The 20,912-nt window shown below is 38.8% G+C and overlaps 1 protein-coding gene across 4 annotated transcripts in view; it reads left to right on the top strand.

The window, feature by feature from the left end:
* The window catches only part of SFMBT2 (Scm like with four mbt domains 2), a 198,284-nt gene that overhangs the window by 117,937 nt on the left and 59,435 nt on the right, over positions 1-20,912 (top strand). For all 4 annotated transcript variants that reach the window (XM_033100786.1, XM_033100785.1, XM_033100787.1 and 1 more), the window contains exons 8-10: positions 4,399-4,500; positions 9,469-9,616; positions 20,338-20,420. In XM_033100786.1, the coding sequence (XP_032956677.1) occupies positions 4,399-4,500; positions 9,469-9,616; positions 20,338-20,420 (333 nt within the window). The remainder of the gene's footprint in view (positions 1-4,398; positions 4,501-9,468; positions 9,617-20,337; positions 20,421-20,912) is intronic.

Genomic DNA, 20,912 nt, shown 5'->3' with positions numbered 1-20,912 from the left:
CAAGTGTACTGAAGACTTAGCAATCCCTCCTGATTTCAGGAATAACATCATTCCTGATCTAGTGAGGTGTGAGTGATTCTCTAGAGCTTTTGCAAAAGCCAGAATGTATCTTCCAAACCATAGTGAATTTTCCATCATCTCTCAGTAGATAATTGGTTTTGTGAATCACCTTCAGGGGCCAGCAGCTCTCTCTCTCTCTTACATAGAGAATGATTAGCTGGTGTTGGTATAAATGAATGCATATACTCTGCATTAACAGGGTGATTATGTTTGTTTTTGATGAGAAAACAAATCTGTACCTTCTCTCATATACTAATATGGATGTACATAGATACACACACTTACGAGCTGAGAAGGTCTGTGTATTGGCTTATTTGGAAATTTACTGGTGTTGAATTCTTTATAAAAAAAAGATTTATTTTTTAGAGTGTCTAAATGCCTCCTTTTGCCTTTTAGAGAAAACTCAAATGCCTCAATCGGTACGTAAGATCCAGTCTCCCTAACCAAATTACTGTGCCACCTTCCCTGAGTCTTTTTCTTTATCATACTAAGTCACATGCTTTTCATATTTCAAATTAAGATTCATGCCTATGAATTTTTGGACTGCCATCATCAGAATGATAATAATTTTTATATGCTGTAAGTAAAAATATTCATGCTGACATTTCTTTTAAGCCTAGATCTTCCATAGCTATTCTTGGTTTGTCTTTTCATTTTCCATCTGATGAATGTAGTAATTTGCGTGTGTGTGTGTGTTCTGTGCACCATTTGGTAGCCTACTATTAATATGTGGTTGGTACCTCAGTGGTTTCTAATGCATGCTTTTTGAATAAATGATAGAACACAGAATTGGAATGGATGTCAAGAAATCATCCAGTTTTTATGTTTCGTCAGCTTAATTCGATAAATACTTATTGGGGTCTCTCTTAGATGAACTGCATAACATAAATGAGAGAGTTTGGCTTTGACTAAAAAGTATTGCACATGGCTACCTGTTGTGCTTTTTAAAGGTCTCTGATGGCCAGAGGATTCAATGGCAAGCCCTTTTAGAAAATATTACCCTGTCTCTGTAGTAAAAATGTTCTGACATTATCGTTCATGAATAACATAAGCATTGAACTAGCAGATTTAGTCCAAGTTCATTTCTGAAATTTGGAGTTCAAGTTTAATAGGAGATTTTAGATAGACATGGATATTTGAGACCAGAATATATTATAAACCTGTGTTTGGATGCAGCTACCTCTTAAAATGTCTGGCTTCTTTTTCCAATATATTAAATAAGAGAGTTTAAGAGTTTTAACACAGTGTGGAACTAAAACAGATGCATTTCCACAAGTAAGAAATTTGTGTGCTTGCAGTTGAAACCTTGTAGAAATAATTTAAGACGTAGGAAATCTGAGCATTCATTGAGAAAGAGGAAACTTGTTTTGAAGCCTTTGCTCACTAAGCATTATTTTTAAATTGTTTAAAGGTATTTTAATGACATCAGGACAAAATATTGTCGATAATACCTTCAGTATTTAAAAAATATTAATGTCATTAAGATTTTATTTTCATCTTACGTAAGGGCATGTACGATTTTGATGTGAATGGTATTTTTTATGGATGAGCAGAGAGATCGAGAGAGAGAGAAAGATGTTCAGTGGTTGACAAACAAGTACACAGATATTCCAGGAAAGGAAGAAGCGAGCGAGTGATAGCCGCACAAAGCGATCCCCTCTTCACTTAGAGAAATCATTTGATGCAGAATACACTGAAATCATTAATGATAAGCATTTATAATAGAGTCCGCAGCCCTGAAAGGAGAAAGTTACGTAAGGAACCAATTGCTTTCCTAATCCTCCATGCTTTATTTCTAAGGAAAGACAGCCATTGCCAGGTCCCACTGGACAACTTTGAATCAAATAAGGCAGCAGTTAAAGGAAAGCTATTGGTGTAGGATTCCTGGGAGCCACAGATTTCAACATAGCATTGGGAATTGTGATTGGGAGACCTTCCCATAGGGCTTGGAGCATAGATAGAGAATAGACTTGGTTAGAGGCTTCACGTCAGTGGTTAAGGTCAACCTGAGAGCCTGGGACATAGAAAGGGCTTGGGATCATGGTTCAACCCAACTTAGGAAGCCGATTCTCCTCAGAGAGCAAAGGGAGGTACAAAAGTATATGGAGCAGAGCATGGGCACACAAGGGGAAATCAAGAGGGGAGTAAGGTAGACCAGAAGCCCAGAACGCTGTCGTGACACCCCAACAGGGGACACGAGGAGAAACCAATAGGAGACCAGGAGAGAGATGGAAATGACAAGGAGAGCTCTGGTGATCAAGGCAGCCGGGAAGAAATTCCAAGTTTCCTTTTATGGGTGAACCACATCTCAAGAACGCTTAGTTTGTGAGGAACGAGAGGGAACGCGGTAGCAAGGAGGGGCAACCGATAGCAGAGGAGAAGGTCTGTGAAAATATTACATTCATCTGGGCCATTTATTAGAGTTACAAATGTGTCATTAGTACCTGAGGACCTTTCTGTCTTGTCAGACAATCTAATAACGACTGCTTAAACTTGCTGAGTATATTAAGGCTAAGTTTTATTACGTTACAATTTTAGAAAAATTCCTCTTTTGTTTTTTTTCAAAACGTCAAAGCGTTTTGTGCTTAAAAGGGAAGAATATTTATCTGCCAAATCCATTCACGTGCCTCAGTTCCCAGCGATAGTGAGAAACCAGGGGGCATTGATGTCTCATAGGAACATTAACTTTCAGTCTTTAATTCCAATGTCAGTCATTTTTGGTTTACTGTTTTTGCCTCAGCATCTGAGGTTTCTGGCCTTCTGCCCTGGTCACATAGTTGTCGTGTGTTAAAATGCGTTAACTCTCTATGCTGTTTCTTTTTTAAATTCCTTTCCTGGTCCTATCTTCCCCAGCCACCTTGAAAAATAAACACTTTATTTTCAGTATAAGAAATGAAAATCATCTCCGGCACCTATGTGCTTTTCCTGATGCATATAATATTTATAAAGCATTGAGTGTAAGTTCTTAAGGAATTCATTGATATAAAGGTTCAGGACAGGCCAGTTCTTTCCGTGAGTTTCTGTCATCTGAGCCATTGCACTCTCTCTGACCACATCCCTTCTCGTTTTGATCGTCCCCATCCTCAGACAGGGCACTGTTTGCCTGTGCCAGACCCAACACTTACCATGCATCCAGTGCATATGGAGACCTTTGCAGACTGCTGTGGCGACGTGAGACCTGAGAGGGTCTTTTGTGGTTCTCTAGGCAGTTAGATTCTGTACCTTCTCTGGTAAAGCAGGAGCGGTGGAGAGTTGTATAAGCAATTCTTCTTCTCTGGGGTTGTGTCGTATGTGCACTGACTCATTGCCCAGCTCTTGTAGGGGGGCAGCAGGGACAGCCCGGCAAGGCTCTGCACGAGCCTCAGAATTGGATGCAGAAAGGCATCATGGAATTAATTAAAAATCCACGTTAGATTTACAGATAAAAGAAAAGTAATGGATCACCAGGTATTTTTCTACTTCTTACCCCATTGATGTAGTTAGAAATAGCAGGATTTGTTTGTAGTTCTTCTGTCCTAGGGGCAAGCGGCGAATACATTTATTCATCCAGTACTATTTATACAGACTGTGAGTTATGAGGCGACCTCCATCTCAGCAAGATAAATCCTGGTATCCCGAGTCCAGCCAGCTTCATCTATTGCTATAGAGCTGAAGTGGATATTGAAATTTGTTTTCTCGAGAAGACAGAAAAGCTCCATCTCACACACATAAGGTTGCTGTAAGCTGGTTATAAAACTGCCGGACGCCTATTAAACGGGCGTGGGGGTGGGGCGGGGAGCGTCGTTAATCTTTATGGAGCAGGACCCGAGTGCTGATCGTCTGCAGGGCTGTTTCAGACCCTTGTGTGCACACATCTCCCAGATCACCGGCTTGCCACCGATAACTGATAAGCTGTGTGCACTTAGACACGGGAGGCGGGGACAAGCTGTATCCCCCACAAGGTACTCACTCAAGCCCTGTGAAGTAACTCCAGTGGCAAGAGGCCACGTTTTCTGAAGATGTTCCCGCTGCGTTTTAGATGACTAGTTGCCTCTATTACTGTGCTGTGCTTCAAATGGGAAGATCAAAGCAGTGTGATGCGAATTTCCTGCTTTGTGTAAATTTAAGCATGGCCACGAAGGATGCCTCCGTTCTCTTGGAAAGGCAATTTAGCTCGCAGAAAATAATTAAATCTGCAGTATCTTGCAATAATTAGAAATTTGAAACGGGGAGGGTTCATTATTTCAGTCCGATTTCAGCTGCCCAATAAAATGTTCAAGGTACAGCAGAATCCAGACAGTTACGGAGTTAATGGACAAAACCGGCGCCTTCAGTATCTGTCTCCTTTTTTTCCTGCAGGATCATGCAGATTTGCGAAGCCATTTCTTCACAGTTGGGATGAAGCTAGAAACAGTGAATATGAGTGAGCCTTTTCACCTCTGTCCTGCATCAGTGACCAAGGTGAGTTTCCTCCCCTCGTTCTTCACTTCAGCCTCCAGCATGGATCGGATAAGTCTTTCTGCTGAAATATGCGCATACTAGGATATGTTGCAGCGCAATGCCAAGTAAACCTAAGGCCGATTGCCTCCTCTCCCATCCAGTCCATTGTAAGCTCTCTCTTTATCACCGGGAGCATAGAGCTCATTTAACCAAATGTCTTCTCTTATAACGGATGGAGTGAATTTCACTTGTCTTCTGACACTACAGTGAGACACTCGTGTCTGTGAGTGACTTGGAGGAAAGTGCCAACGCATAACTGAGTTTATAGCTGTGAACTTGCTCCCTCTGCACCCGTAGTTAGTGTGCAGTTAGATCTATTTATATTTCGAAAATACCTGGAAATGGTGAAAAACCAGGTCCTATCTCCAGGGTGTCAGCTCTCTACTTCTTTTCATTATCTGCTTTCATTGACTAAAGGAAATATGCTTCTGGGATTTGCGGATTTAAAATGAAATTACTTTTTCATGTAAAGGCATTTTTGTTATGATCTGTTAGGCTTTTAAGATTATAATTTCCCTTCCCCATCAAAGAAATCTCAATGAAGTAACCTGTGGTGACTTCTAAAGTACGTGTTTTTACCTTAAGTTTATTTCTTTAGATGGAGGAAACCAATAAACTTAGCGCTCCTAGCCAATGTCCGTTTTAGTTAATGGCCTTTCGTGCATTTTATGGAGAACTTCATTAAAAGTTCAAAAGTGGAAGTGTGCAGATCCAAACCCAGGTCTCCTTATGACCACTCAAGTAATGTTTAATGTTTTAATTCGTTGGAGGCAGAATGTTTTAGTCTCAAGAACTGGCTTTGCCGGTAAATCCCACCCAACTTTGCTAAAGACTAGCTGAATAGACTACTTATATTCTAAGAACCTTAGTTTGTATATTGATACAGTAAGTGTTACACAGTCCACTTCATGTCATTGAGGTGACTAAGGACTCAGGTATGAAGTGCCTGGCACAATGTAAATGCTCAGTAAAATATCTCCTTTCACCCCGACCTTTAATCTTATTTGTGGGTGCTGCATTATCACAGTTGCCTTCTTCCTAGAAAACAAATTCCACAGGCATTTGGGGATCGAAGGGAGATGTGGAGTCATCTTACCCTTGCTACCTGATGGAATGTAAACGGAACTGAATTTTGAATTTGTTTCTCACAAAGTGCTGTGGAGGTGAACAGAAGATGCACTTCACCAGTTTTGTCAAAGGCCAGCCCTCCAAGTGGATCAAAATCCAGTGAATTATTCAACACACTTTATTTCCAACACAACCACTGAAGAGAAAATGGAAGTGCATCATTTTCCCTTGAAAGCCACGCAGGTTGCTGAGTTTTCCATGGGCTCACTGTGCACATATAACTTTTAAAATGAAAATACTGTTTATGTGAAGAGGGTGATCTCAAGGTAGACCAGATGGTCACTGCAGTGGTTTGGGGTATCATTCTGAAGTTAAAAGGGACGCTTTCATGATTCAACGGGATACCTCTGATTTTACATTTATTGTCACCCTTCATTTGCTTTCCTGTTTTGGAGACATTTATCAGCTGTGCTGATCAGACTGTGATTGGTTTCTGTGGAGAAATGGTCTATCTTAAAATTTGTGATCCAAGAGGAAGAGAGAAAGAATTTGTATTTCGATTTTCAAATATTTGAAAAACTCTGTAGGCTTTTGTCTTTCACAATTGTAGGCAGTTCACTGAAAAGACTACTTTGTGCATTTTTTCGGAGAGACTTGATCAATGATGTGCTTTTTCAAAGAAATAGCCACACAATTGATATGAAGAAATCAATTGAGTCTGTTTATTCTTCTGTCCTTATTATAAGGATCTATTTGACCTTGGATATAAAAACAAAGAAGTTTCTTTGATATTACTTCACATGGCAGAATGTCTCAACTGTATTTGGAGTATGACTAGATGTGTCCTTAATAGCTACTGTCACCCTCCTGGGGTATCCCAGAAGCGAGTTGGAGCAGGACTTTTCAATCAGAGAACAGTGATATGAAATGTATGACCCCCAATGCATGGTCTTAGAATATGATCCTTTTGGATGTCACAGATTGATTTCCAAATTTTATAAATTTGAAGATACTTAAAAAAAAAAGTCAATTCCATTTTAATTTCCCTTTTCTGAAAGAGACTGGATTTGTTAATGCAGTGACAAGTATTTTAAAATTACTTGAATCGTGCTTTTCTTAAATTTATGATTTGGTCAAATTTGAGAAATACAGTGGCAACAATGTATTACAGAATATGGAAAATGGTTATGATAATGAAATATCTTTTTCTTGAAATATTTTTTCTTTAATGAACATTAATTATTTTTATAACAATTAAAATAATTTATTTCAAGAATAACTACATATGAGACCAAAATATTGACTTATACTTTGAATGGTAATCTTGGGGTTGAAATGAATGCTCTCAAGTTCATACACCATCCATTAAAAAACTTTTTATTTGAAATGACCTTCAGGGTTCTTTACTGTGTATTCTGGTTGTTGTACATTTGTACAAAACTAAAGAGTTATATCTTATGTTCAGAATTCTCCTTTGTTCAGCATCGGTGATAAAGCGATGCCCATTTATCTGGATAGATTATCACCTTATCCTTACTCTAAGACGCTATGCTGTTAGCTTCACCTGGAATTTGTTTTTAAAAGGCTAAACAGAAGTGCAGATGGGCTTAGTCACATTTTTATGACTTTGAATGATTGTAATATATAACATTAGAATGTGATATGCTAATTGCAATTAGTTTCTGCCCGAATATCTTCATCACGTTGGGTAGACATCCAGTGGCCGTAGTTTGGTTTTCATAATACATACACACTTTTCTCTCTGAAGAAATCTTATTGGAGGTGGGGGTGGGAATTATATTTTCGGTGGTTTTTAAGATACTTTTTCATTTTTGTTTTTCTTACTCTTTGCACCAAAGATAAAATACTTAAAGTCATTCTTTTCCTATTAGCCCTCCTCCTCTTGTGACCCAGGTCTTGTATAACGCATGAAATTGGATGAACACTTCAGGTTCAAACTCTCCGCATGTAATGAAGTATCAGAATATTCTTAACGTAGGAGATACTGATAATTAAATATGTTTCTCTTAACATTGGAAAATGCTTTAGAATATTATGTTTGAGAATATAATATGCTGTGCTATTATTACTCATCATAATGAAAATTTCATTTTTATTTTCTGTGGGACTTTTCCTGATGGCATGACTGTTGAAGAAATAAATAAACATTAAAACAAATAGACAAGAGAGCCGACAAGCATGTATAGCCAGCAGATCCAATATTAAATGACCAACCTTTAGCAGTACAGTGGGATTATGTTTTTGGCATTCCAAAACAGAGTGAGATATTGACAGGTGATGATGATGACAGTGAAATATATCTCATTGTTTAGAGCAAAGAATCCTAGAATTTCAAGTCTTGGGTTCTGTTTCTATTTGTCCAGTCTTGGGCAAGCTGGTTGACTGCTAGGCTTTAGTTTGAGACCTGTGTACTGTGGACCAAATGCACCAGTGTTTCTGAACCATTTGAGAATACAGGTCCTGATGGGTTTGGAGAAACTTATTTCGCTTTTCTCGGAAGTAGTACGTAAATGAATAGAGTATGTTACATGTTAAATGAGAAGGAGAAAGATGCATCAGGAAAGGGACTAATGGAGGGTTGGCGTGGAGAGAGGAGGGAAACAGGCCTGTCAGGCCAAGGCCTCCCTGGGAGGGTGATGCTTGATCCTTTGCTCCTTAAAATCCATTTTCAAAGTCAAAGCTCAGGCAGCAGAATTCTGACTGTTTACTGAAATTAACATGAGAAGGGCAGAAGTGAGTTTACTCTCCTGCTTAGCTTTGAACTAGGTTGCTTCCAGAAAACATTTTGTAAATGAAGGAGTAATATGCATTGAATTTTACCTTAGGAAGAGTATCAGGGTTTCCTGTGAAAGACTGGCTGAGTTCTATCAAGTTGGGAAATGCTCTTTATTCTCTGACCTGTTTCACATACTTGGTTCTTTAAGTCCATCGTGCTTTTTTCCTCTTGGGGTCCTCTTGATTTTTGCACCCTGCTTTTTCCATCAGCATGCCTTCTTCCTATTTCTTCATGGAATTCCCCCCCCACCCATATGCAGTGGATGATTATCCGGTTCCTATGTACAAAGCATTTTCTCTGCATTGTGGGAATAATGAAAAGGCCATTGTCCTCAAGGGACTTCAGATCTGTTCCAGGGAGAAAGATGTGGTATCAGTCCACAGGAAAAAAGAAGCATTTTCAGTGCAGAGATACAGCCTGACGCTTTGGGGGCACAGTGCAGGAGCCTTTTCTTTCATCCAAGTGGTTGGGAAAACATCCCAGCAGCACTGACTTTCAGGCTGTATCTTGGGAACAATACACGGATTGGACAAACGGACAACAGAGTGAGGTGTTAGGCTGAGAACCCCGAGTCGGGACACGCCTGGTGTGAATGATTTCCTCTTGGGCTGGAGGGTGGGGCATTCAGGCCAACGTGACGCAGGATGACAGCAGAAATCTCCTAGCCAGACCTGGTGTGGTGATTGGGTCCCTGCTGTGGACATGGAGAAAGCAGTTTGACCTTTTCGAGTACATCTTGGCTTTTCCCCGGGCTAGTGTTTGTCTGTCTGTCTTCATTAGTTTGTTTTTCTTTCAGCTATGATTATGGGTTTCCTTTTCCTTCTCTGTCTCCTGTGTGTTCTACCTACTCATTTACTTACCATCAATAGGACCACAGTGATCAACTCTTAACATCTTAGCACCTGGATCTGTCTAGTAATATGCATTGAAATGCCTGTCTGTGGTCAAACCATTTTGATGAAATATATTTATTGTGTCTGGAAGCAGTGCCAATATTTCATATGAGTGTTATATGGAATCGCAAGGAATTAACTCTTGGCTCTATTTCTTTTTTTTTCTTTCAGGTTTTTAACAATCATTTTTTTCAAGTGACTATTGACGATCTAAGACCAGAACCTAGTAAAATCTCAATGCTGTGCCATGCGGACTCTTTGGGCATCTTACCAGTACAATGGTGCCTTAAAAATGGAGTCAGTCTCACACCTCCCAAAGGTTCGTATTCTGTGAAAATTTGCAGGGTTTGGATGACTCAAGAGGGTGTTATATTGCCACTGGAGTGATCCCCTTTGTTTATCTGGAGAAGTTGACATTGTAAACAATTTAGAAGTAGTGGAAAAAGTAGTGTGTCTGTGGTTAGCTTGACATGGGAGTCTGTGACAGCTTCCTGCCTTGGTGCCACGTGTGACCTTGAGTCTCTCAGTCTACTTCTGTGAAGTGCGGTTCCCCTTTAGTGATTGTGTGACTGGCGCTGTGCCACTGTTGTGTAGTGACAGAAGGTACAGTGTTGCTAAGCGATTGTGATTAAAAACTTGAGAGTGTCTATGAAGTGGCTTGAAGAGCGCAATAAAACGCAAATGAAGCATTCCTTTACATTTTTATTTCCAATAAATCAGGTTTCCCCCAGAGCCCCCTGGCTCCCAGAAATTCAACAATGTGATGCTATATAGCACATTAAAATAAGGAAACTGGAAACCAAGTTGCACTAAAATAATTTTCAGTTGGGATCCACCAACAACACTGTAAGTTTAGCATTGGGATTTGTTGTCCCTTGTGGAGGAAAGAAAGCAGCAAAATGAAAGGAGAGAAGATGGGGAGGAAATAAAGAGAATAATAGAAGAGAAAATGGGAAGAAATTAGAAAAATGAATTTATGGGGCATTTTAACAGTTAACTACAAATAATACAGGGGTGTTGTGCCAACCTTTTCAGCTCACCAAGGACTGGTTCACGTGTAGTGTTAACCATATTAAGAGAGAATCGACCCCCGCAGGTAAAGTTCCAGTTTTCCTGGTGGCCATCAGATACTATGCGCCACCATTAATTGGGCTGCACCTAGCGTATCCATGACATGACTACTCCGCTGACACAACTGTGCTTTTATATCTTAAGCTTTTATCCTCATTTTTCCTCCATGCTCATCCCCATAGAGGAGATGCTTTTGAGTGTTTCCATTTCCACTGTTGCTTTTTCACATCAGCGATCTACAGTAACGGAATGTGGTCTAATTAACATTTGGTGAACTTTTACCTAACACTGTTTATACTGTTTTAAGTGCCTAACTCATTTAATCCTCAAAATGAGGATTGCCATGTGAGGGAACTTAGTCACAGAGAGTTGAGGTGATCTGCCCAAAGCCACATACCTAGTAAGTCCCAGGGCGGGAGGCCTGGCTCCTGACCTGGGTTGCAGAGTGGTGAGGACACCAGTTCAGGAGGTGGAGGCATTTGTTCCCACGTCAGTACTCACAAATGACTCTGGCCAAATCGCTGTGCGTCAGTGTTCAAGACTGTCAAACGGGACACCTATGGTATGCCACAGGTACTTCGCAGACAGAGAAATGACAGAAGTCTAAGCATTTTTATAATCACTTATAATAACTGTACAGGTTTTATAAACAGCCTATGGGTGGTAGGTAAGAGGAGACGCTCTTTCCTGTTGTGAAATTTTAGCAACAGGTCACCTGTAGAATTTGAATGCCTCTTGAGCCATCTTTTTTTCTTCCTGAATTTTCTAATCAGACCACGTATGCAGACAGGTTCCAAGCTTTGAAGAAAGACTTTTTCTCGATATCTAAAATGCTGCTCGGTGGGATTATGGGCATTTCTAGTTAGTAATAGGATCTATTTAAGAATTTTTAAAACATCAGTTGGGTATTTCCTCACATAGTGGAAAAAAAGGAAAAACATTTTTGTTGCTTGATTATTTCATTATGGATGAGGTTTAGCGTTTGCCAGCATTTTTAGAGTTTTTAAATACACTTCCTATGAATTGTAACTGCTAAAGGTATGTTTTTAGAAAAGAGATTGTTGACATAGCTTGAACATTTGCTAGGAAGATATGTGTGCCTATTTGGATAGTTGCATTTCATGATGTTAAGAAAATTGTTTTGTGTTAATGTATTGAACTCTTAAATGTGCAATGAAACAACTATACAAATATATTTAGAAAGTGAAATGTTTTTATATCTTAAGCTTTCTTACATTTAATATGTAGCCACAATTATCATTTATTTTCTACCACTCAAGGATTTGCGATATTTGGTGAAATGAAATTGTCTTCAGGCAATCTTCCAAACTATTCTTTCCTCTGTTGAAAATGAAGCTTACCTTTTGCAAAATCACACGCGCGCGCGTGCACACACACACGTATGAAAATGTCTTCATGGCTGTTACATGTTATTTGTAGAATACTGGGTGATACTGATTAGCACTTTCCAATAAGAAAATCTCACCTTTTTTTTTTTTTTTAACACTTAAAGCATTCAAGAAATGATCAACATCATTAGCCAACACCCATCATCTATAGGGGTTGTGTTTTGGCTGTGAGACTGTTGTCTTGAAATAAGAGTTAAGAATAAACCAGAAATAAACCAGTAATAAAAAGATGAGCAACATACAGAAAAAAGTTTCAGAATATGAATAGCTTGTTCACAGTAAAAGAAACACAAGGACTCTTATGCAAGCTCATCACAATAAGAGAAATGCCAGTTAAAATCATATTGAGATGGCATGTATTTATCAGATGAGGTAGAAATTCAAAAGGGAAAGAGAACGTCTGTCTTGAAGAGAGTAGAGGAACCAGATTTCTAGACTTGCTGGTGAGAGTACAGAATATGCAAGCTGTATTCAAGGAATTTTGGCACATTTTACTAAAATTATAAATGCATTTCCCCTATTGATTCAACCGTTCCACTTCTGGAAATTTCTCATAAAGATACGCTGTGCAGATAATAAGCATAAAAGTGTTTTTTGCAACATGAGGTATAATGTAGCAAAAGACTGGAAAAATCCAAGTCCCTGTCTGTATGGGTTGGTTAAATAGATTGTGAATATTCATATAATGAAAACTATGCAGCTGTTAAAAAGAAGGAAGAAAATCTCTGTATACTGATAAGGGAAATTTCCCAAGATTAGCTATGAGTGAGGGATCCGTGGGTTTCATAGAGTATGATGCCTTTTTGTTAGAAAAGAGTTAAATAAGGATATATGACCACTGCACTGTACACCTGAAGCTGGAGCTGAATAATATTGTATGTCAACTATAATTTTATATATATATATATATATATATATATATATATATATATATATAGTCACCAGATGTGGAATAGAGTCAATGGAATTGTGATATATATGATGTTAGAGGGCAATAGATTGGGGGAGGAGGGTTACCACTTTGTGAGGCGTAAAATGTCTAACCTGCATTGTTTTGTACACCTGAAACTAATGAAAAAAAAGAATATGTTTGTGTTTGCTCATATTTCTGTAAAGAAATGCTGAAAGGTTATATAAGAAACTAATGAAAACGATGATTTCTGTATAGATTTGGGGGGCATGGAGTTGGCAAGCAGGGCAGATGGGGTGAGGATGGGAGGGAGACTCTTAGCAGAATACTTGTAAAATACTTTTTTTTTCTTTTTGATCTGAAGTAATGTATTCTCTATTCAAAACTAAACACGTATAATTATAAAAGTAGAGGGTTTTTATAACTGAAAAGGATCTTAAAGATTACCTCAACACCTCCCGTCATTTTATATGTGGGGAAATTGAAGCTCAGTTGTGTTAAATAATTTCTTACGTTCAGGGGCAGAAGTTGGCTTCCATCTCCAGTCTTAAGATCCCAAATCTAGGGCTTTTGGTGTGTAACCAAATTTACGCTTTACTGCTGTTCTCTCTCACTGGGATCTTCATAAAGGCCATCCTTCTCAGGAATTTGGGGGCCTTTTGGTGGCCTTACACAGGACTAGCTAATGTCAGTGGACTGTGACTTTCCTGTGACTGAAATGGTTCATATGTCAAAGCATTTGGAGAATTTCAGTTCTCGGGTATAATTTTCCAAGTGTTTGTGGCTATAACAAAGTGTCAGCTTTATTTTTTTAGCTCCCTTACCATTTTGTGAGTAGAATATGTTTATTTTTGTAATTAAAATGAACTAAAATTGAGAGGTGGTGGTGGTGACTCCCCTGATGGTGATTTGATGGTTTTCTTTTCAGGCAATTTGTTACATGTCTCAGGTGTCACACGAGGGTTGGGAGTCATGCTGTAGAATTTTTTTCAAACACCATTCTTTGCGTTATGAATGCGTGGAAGTGTACACTGTTGTGTTTTTTTTTAAAAGTTTGTTTTTAACGTAAATTCTGAGCTTTGTAGAGAGAGTGTAAATTCTGAGCTTTGTAGAGAGAGCGTGGAGGATTTATTATACATGTTGACAAGTGTCTAGATGTTTTCTTGTGTGTATGTTTTCCGCGAGTGTATTACATTGTTTAAATTTCTGTTAGAACCATAAACATTGCTTAGGATTACAACGTGTTGACCAATAACAGAAAGATATCCCATTCATTCTCCAGGCAGTGGGAAGCAGCTGATGAAACAAAAAACATCTGGTGGTATAGGAAATGTGCAGAAACATAGATCCTTACTTTCATTGTTTCAACTCCATTCCTTTTTTTTTTTTATTTTTAAAGAAAAGTCTGTCCCCAGCCTTTGGAGACAAAGTCTAAGCGTCATTGGATAGGAATTTTTCAGTGCCGTCTCTGTCTGTGCACGTGTTTTCCTGGTAAGCCAAGGACAGGACCTTGGAGATTTTGCCCCATTAGTTTAAACCCAGTCAACAACAATTCAATATCATGGGTACTCTAAGTAGTGATCAAACAAGTAAATAAATCACCTAAGTAGAAATGTGTATAGGTTACCACCCATGATTGCTCTTTTTAAATTATTTCATTAACCTCCTTGGCGTGTAACGTCAAAGATCAGTCATAGAATTAGCGGATGGAACACCCCACCCCACTAGGGGACCTTTGTAAAAAATGTTTAGCCTTTAAATTTCTATTGTAAAATGTGTGAGCGAGCGCTGAAGTAAATCGCTTATTTTAGTGCTCTGTCTCTATGAGCTGGCCGTCTGAGTACACTCATAAACGGTGAACATGATTTCAGAAGGAATGGTGTATTTTAATTATTATCAAGACTCAAAGTAGTGAACCCAATTAGTGTTCTCTTTTCCTATAGAAAAACCTCAGATACTGACTAATGAAAACTTAGTCTATTTTGCAATCTGTTGTATTTCTGACATACTGAAGGGGACAGAAAATGAGCACACACTCATGGACCTGCTGCCTTGATTAAACAAATGCTAATACTTGGCCGTGTTTGATGGAGAGTTTTGAGGTGGTCTTTCTTGGCTGCCCTATTTAACATCAATCACAGATCACCACCCCCAATAATTTTATCTGCTTCCCCCCATGGCTTTTCTCCACTGAACTTTTTATCATGTCAGATTTTACATGTAAAATTTTACTTCTTTGTCTTCTTTAAAAAAATCTGTCTCCACTAAGATGAAAGACCCATGAAAACCAGGATTTTTGTCTCGTTCTCTGTACATCCTCAGTAGCTACACTAGCTTAATGAGTGTTGAATGAATTCAGGTCCTGCCCCCATAACCCTTATACCCATCTTTTTAATGCTTTTTTATGTTATATTGAAGTATTCAAGTATAATTCAATAGTCGGAATGTCTTTTCTTTTATGATTTGTTTATATGTCTTTTGAAATGTTTCCTATCGATGTTCATCTGTATTTAATTAAAAGTCTTGCAGTTTTGTTTTTCATCTGTTGCTATTTAACCTAATTAGAATTAATTTTTGGGTGGCAGGAGGAAAGAAAACAATTTTATTATTAATTTTTTTTTTTTTTTGCTTGAATGGATTTTCAAATTCACCAATTGTCAGCATCATTAATTGACTAGTCGGCTGTGTCCTTTCTGATTTGTAATGCCACCACTGGCATATATCAAGTCCCTTTATGGGTGTGAACCATATCCTATTCTTAGTTATTCTGTTTCATTGGTCTGTTTGTCTTTCCCTGAGCAAATACCTCCCTTTAAAAAATTTTGATTTTACTTTATAGTAAGTCTTGAGGTCTGTTGGGTGACTCCCTCTACTTTTTTTTCCTTCCCAGAGTTGTCTTGTTATTTTTGTGCATGAGTTTTAGAATCAATTTACACGGCTCTAAAAGCGAACTCCACTGGATATTAATTGGCATTGCATTGGATTTATAGGTTAATTTTGAAGAATTAACTTTGTATTATATTATCTTTTTATAACTTGCAGTGTTGCTAGAATTTTGCTTTTGCAGTTGCTGATCCCTCTGCCTGGCACACCCTTCCCTCTGATAGCCACACTCTACATTTCACCTTCTCATTAATGCCTTCCTCAGTTCTGCCCTCCCTGTGCCTCCTCTCCACTTTCTCTCTGTAGCACTTGTGATCATCTGACTTCTTATATTTCTGTATTATCTGTCTCCTTCCTCTGAATGTGAGCTCTCTGAAGGTAAGGATTTTGGTTGATTTTGTTTACTTCTGTATCCCTCGTATTGGAACCCTGCCTAGCAAATAGCATGCACTTACTAAATATTTCTGAATGAATGGATATATGAATGAGTAAATGGCTACTAGGTTGGAGAGCAAACACCCTCTTAAAGATTTTGACACATGTTGCCAAATTGGCATCTGGAATGGTTTTTCAAGATATATGCCTACCTGAAATGCAGGGAAGTATGTTTCCCGACAGACTTTATAATGGTGGATTCATCGCATTGTTTTTCCTGTTGCAGGTCAGGTTGATGTTGAACATAATATTCTTTTGCTGTTTTTATTTTTCATTCAGAGTGTACTTTTTTTTTAAAAAATATCCACCCATCATTGAAGAGCAGCTCTCACTCCGGTGGTCTGTTTTATTGGAGAAGAAAGTCTTTTCTTAACCCTTCTTCTCCCCTCCATCCCAAGTCACTGGCAAGGGGCCTGAGACCTCCATGATGGTCTCAGGGTTGTCATGAGTCACTTCCTGGCACTGAGGAGAGGACTGACTTGCTGTAGGAACTGGATACAATCAGGATTCTGTTAGCACATGAGAAGTGGGAGGGTAGCTATGGGGAGGCAGTCACGGTGTATTCTATGTTCTGAATTAACACTTGATTAATTGATCGGTACCTTGACTGTCTTTTAAAATCGAGCAAGCATGCTATGCTCTCAAATAATTTTTATTGTTGAAACAATCGGTGATCATTAGTGAAAATTGGGAAAATGCAAAGGGAAGAAAAAAATACCCGGGAGTCGCACCACCCAGATCATTATTTTGATATTTACTATTAAGTTCTTCTTACATTGTCCCTGGTCTTTTTCTTTGCATATTTTAAATATAAATGTGATCATTTTGTATATGCTTGTAGAAATCTTTTCATCTAAAGCTATAACAGTCATTTTTCATGACTTCTTTTTTTAAACAAACTATGTGCAATTTCATGCCTGCACGACTTTTCATAGACCGGAGAAGTTTCATATCCATTTCATATTCTACATTTGGATGTAAAGGTATCTCCCCCCACCACAGTATTGTCAATAATATTGTCATTTTATCTTAATGTGTAACACTTTTTCAGTTTTTAAGGTGGTTTTTACCCGGATAAATTCCCAGAAATGAAATTGTTTCAAAGTTCATGAACATTTTTCCTGCCAAATGGTTTTTCAAAAGAATTGTCTACTTACACTGCCAATTGCAATGTTTGCAAGTGGAGCTGTTTTATGTCAATTAATTTGTATCATATGGAAATGGGCCATGGACCTGTTCTCTTTTGGACCTGTAACAGTCGGAACTTCATTCAGAATAAACACTAATAAAAGCTTAAGCAACTCTAGTGGGGGTTCAACTGTGTCTTAATGGCAACTTGTTGCAAATTTTAATAGCCCAAGGGGCTTTGATTTCCTTTTCTTTTCCCCTCTGCTATTTTCCTCCCTCCCAGGTTTAAAGCACGTTTTCCTGGCTGCAGTTAAGCCTTAGTACTTCTTGTTCTGTCTTTGTTGATTAATGAGTATAATTGACCCCTGTTGTCTCTATTATACAAGCCATAGCAATTTGTTTTTATGTGGCATTTATTTTCTGAGCTGTCACAGAACTCCCTTACAAAGAGAGCTCATTATCAGCCTGAAGGAAAAGAATTTTAAGTGATGAAGTGAATAAAGGTCCCTAAGAAAGGGAGGAAGAGAAGTCTAGGCTGTTCAAATATTCAGGGAAAGGAGAGATTTCTAGGGGCAGAATAATGAATTGTTGCTTACACACCCAGCAAGACTTGGTTATCTCTTGAAATTATTAGATTAAAAATGGCTCCCCATAGAGAGTCTCGAAGACTGGATATAGAGGACTGAATGTTGGTCCAGGAAACCATGGAGCATGACATTTTATGGAATGGGTTGAAGCCCATTGGAGCTTGGTGATTATAAACGTGATTATGGAAAACCCAGCTACATGTCTATAGGGGGAGTAGAAGCGACTTCTAAGTTGAAAAGTTTTATCTGAATAGATATTGACCATAAAGAATACCCAAATTTCATGTTATATCAGAACATAGTTTCCCATTCATTTCTATAGGTTTTTTTTCCCCTCCCCCCATGATCTCGATGAGATGTCCTCACTCACAAAATTAACTAAGGAAGTAGGAGAGGTCTGGGGAAGAGATACACAGCCAAAGGAGATCTTGACTTTAACTGTTGCAGTTAACTGTTGACTGTTGCATCCCTAAACAAATAAGGCCCTTCTGTTTCTGGGAGTCATTGTGTGTTCAGCTGTTCAGTTGACAGCTCGTCTAGGGAATGTTATGTAGCCTCTCTTCATCAATCCCGCCATGCTTTTCCCTTAGGAGAAGAGAAGAACATTAACTACAGAGGGAAGGAAAAAGTCCTAAGTTGCAACAGTAAAATACTAGTAATGGTGGCTCTGAATCCTGGAATGCAACAGCTAGAGGAGACTTTAAGATGTGCTCTTCCTTTTGTGAATTAGTAGATAAAGTCAGGCCCCGAGGATGAATTTACTTTTCCTTTTACCTTGGTTCATCCAGTTCCTGGTAGAGCTGGGTCTAAAACAAGTGCTCTTTTCTAGTGTAGTACCCTTCGTCCTTTTAGGTATCTTCTCACCAGTTTGTGGTGTCTTTTGGTGAATTCTTCTATTCTTACACAGTAATGTAAGGATTTGATCCAAAACAGTTCCAACAGAGACTTCTCTTAAAGTGGAGAATTGTATTAATTGTACAGAAACTTGCATTTCATTGTTTAAGACATGTGTTTTGCTGATGAATATTTAGAAGAAAGTTGGGTTGGTTCCTTCCGGAAACCTCTGATGCAAGAGTGTCAGGCTGGCGGAACAACTCTGGAGAGAGCGGGAAGGGGAGAACATGTACAGAGACTCTTCAGAACTAGCTAGAAAGAGTACCCAGTGTCTCAGAACTCTGAGACTTCTTATCTCGTTGTTGGAAAGCAATGAGGAATTGTCAGGGATGGCAGGGATGTTTCCGGAGGAAGTGGGTACCTCTGCCACTGATGGTCAGCAAGGTACGGGAGGGTCACGGGTCAGTCCCTGGGCTATCGGAGAACAGCTGCCATCTTGGTTAACCCTCTATCTTTAGAAAAAGTGCGTAAGTTGAGCTTACTTGATGAAGAGAATACTATTTTGTCCTTGCCAGTCCGATGAAGGTAGGAGGCAACCGATAACTTGATTTTCTTTCATAAAGAACTTCTTCTGTAGTCGCTTTGTACCCGTGGGACTTAGTAACTAAAGTCCCCATGTTAAATGAATTTGCAGGTGTAAATTTATGACAATATGGGGGAAAAGAAATTCCCCCAATTTCTTTTGTGTCAAAAATATACTTAAATCCCTTATCGATTTATTTTACATACACTTAAACCAATAAAGAGAGACTACTAAATGAAGAGTATAGTGACATTCGGCACAGTTTCAGTTAATCCTAATTGGTACTGTGTTTTTCATTTCCATTGCTATCCTTTGTGCACAGGAAATGCAGACCCTCATATTAAGAGATATTTTCCTATCTAGGTAAAGCCATACACCCAATGCCTTTCCTATTTTATGATTTAGAACTGTTTTCGCTCACTTTCTCTTATATCTTGTCATTGTGGTCATAATAGATAAATACCATGTTTCCCCGAAAATAAGACCTAGCCAGGCAATCAACCCTAATGCATCTTTTGGAGCAAAAATTAATATAAGACCCAGTATTATATAATATTATATTATATTATATCATATTATATTATGCCCGGTCTTATAGTAAAATAAGACCGGGTATTTATATTATGTTATGTTATATTATATTTTACACCTGGTTTTATATTATAGTACAATAAAACCGGGTCTTATATTAATTTTTGCTCCAAAAGATGCATTAGAGCTGATTGTCCGGATAGGTCTTATTTTTGGGGAAACACGGTATTGTCTAATTGCACAAAAAAAAAAAAAGAATAAGGAAAGAAAAGAACATTTTGGTAAGATCTGCATTTAATTAAATTTAGTATATATGAATAGTTGTTTCCTGGACCCCTCCCTCAATATCTCCCTTATTCTCCCCCAAAGCAGACCTACCCACCAGCATGCGCCAACGTGGGTACCTTTCATCTTCTTCACCTGCTTTCAGGCAACACATTATAGTATCGATGGTGTATACCTTACCTGTATGTGGTACCTGACATTTTCAGAATATTTCATTCGACCCTCATAGACTCTGATGTGCTGTCAGGCTTAAGAAAGGGCTTCACCTTCTGGGGGCCTACCTTTACACCTTGTACTGTTTTCATTAGTGCCACCCTGTGACGCTGCTCCTTTGTCTGAGATGTAGCTTGATTAATGCTGTTTTTCGTGTCTTGTCATGCACAGGTTACTCTGGCCAGGACTTTGACTGGGCAGATTATCACAAGCAGCACGGAACAGAAGAAGCGCCTCCTTTCTGCTTCAAAAATGTAAGATGTTTGTTTCTTGCTACTTCTTGTATCATGGATGTTGCTCACCATAAGTTTTATCGATTGCTTTCTGTTTATTGAGCAAGATTAGAATGTTGCCGTTCACCATGGGATCCTAAAACGTTTGTCGTTTTTGGAAAGGCCTCCTTTCAGCCTGGATATCAGGGTGATGTGGGACTGTAGTCATAAATTGGCGACTGAATGTATAGTGGCTCGACATGTTATAAGTTGATCTGTCACTTCGGCAAGGGTCCAGGGTGTTCCTGTGAGTGGGTGGTTCTCATTGTGGTGAGACTTCGGCTACATCTGTTTTGGTTTCATTATCTGAATCTGGTGAGTAGACAGGAAAGAGATCCAGAAGACAACCCTCGTTCTAAGCACTATAGCTGATACTGACGCATTCCACTCACCTTCCATTGTGAGAACCAGTCACCTGGCTGCACCAGGCTGTAAGCGAGGCTAAGATCTGCCCTGGCAGAGCTACTGTTCCCA

The sequence above is a fragment of the Rhinolophus ferrumequinum genome (assembly GCF_004115265.2).
Source record: "Rhinolophus ferrumequinum isolate MPI-CBG mRhiFer1 chromosome 5 unlocalized genomic scaffold, mRhiFer1_v1.p scaffold_110_arrow_ctg1, whole genome shotgun sequence".
NCBI classification, from domain to species: domain Eukaryota; kingdom Metazoa; phylum Chordata; class Mammalia; order Chiroptera; family Rhinolophidae; genus Rhinolophus; species Rhinolophus ferrumequinum.
This window is presented reverse-complemented; position numbering and strand designations above follow the sequence as displayed.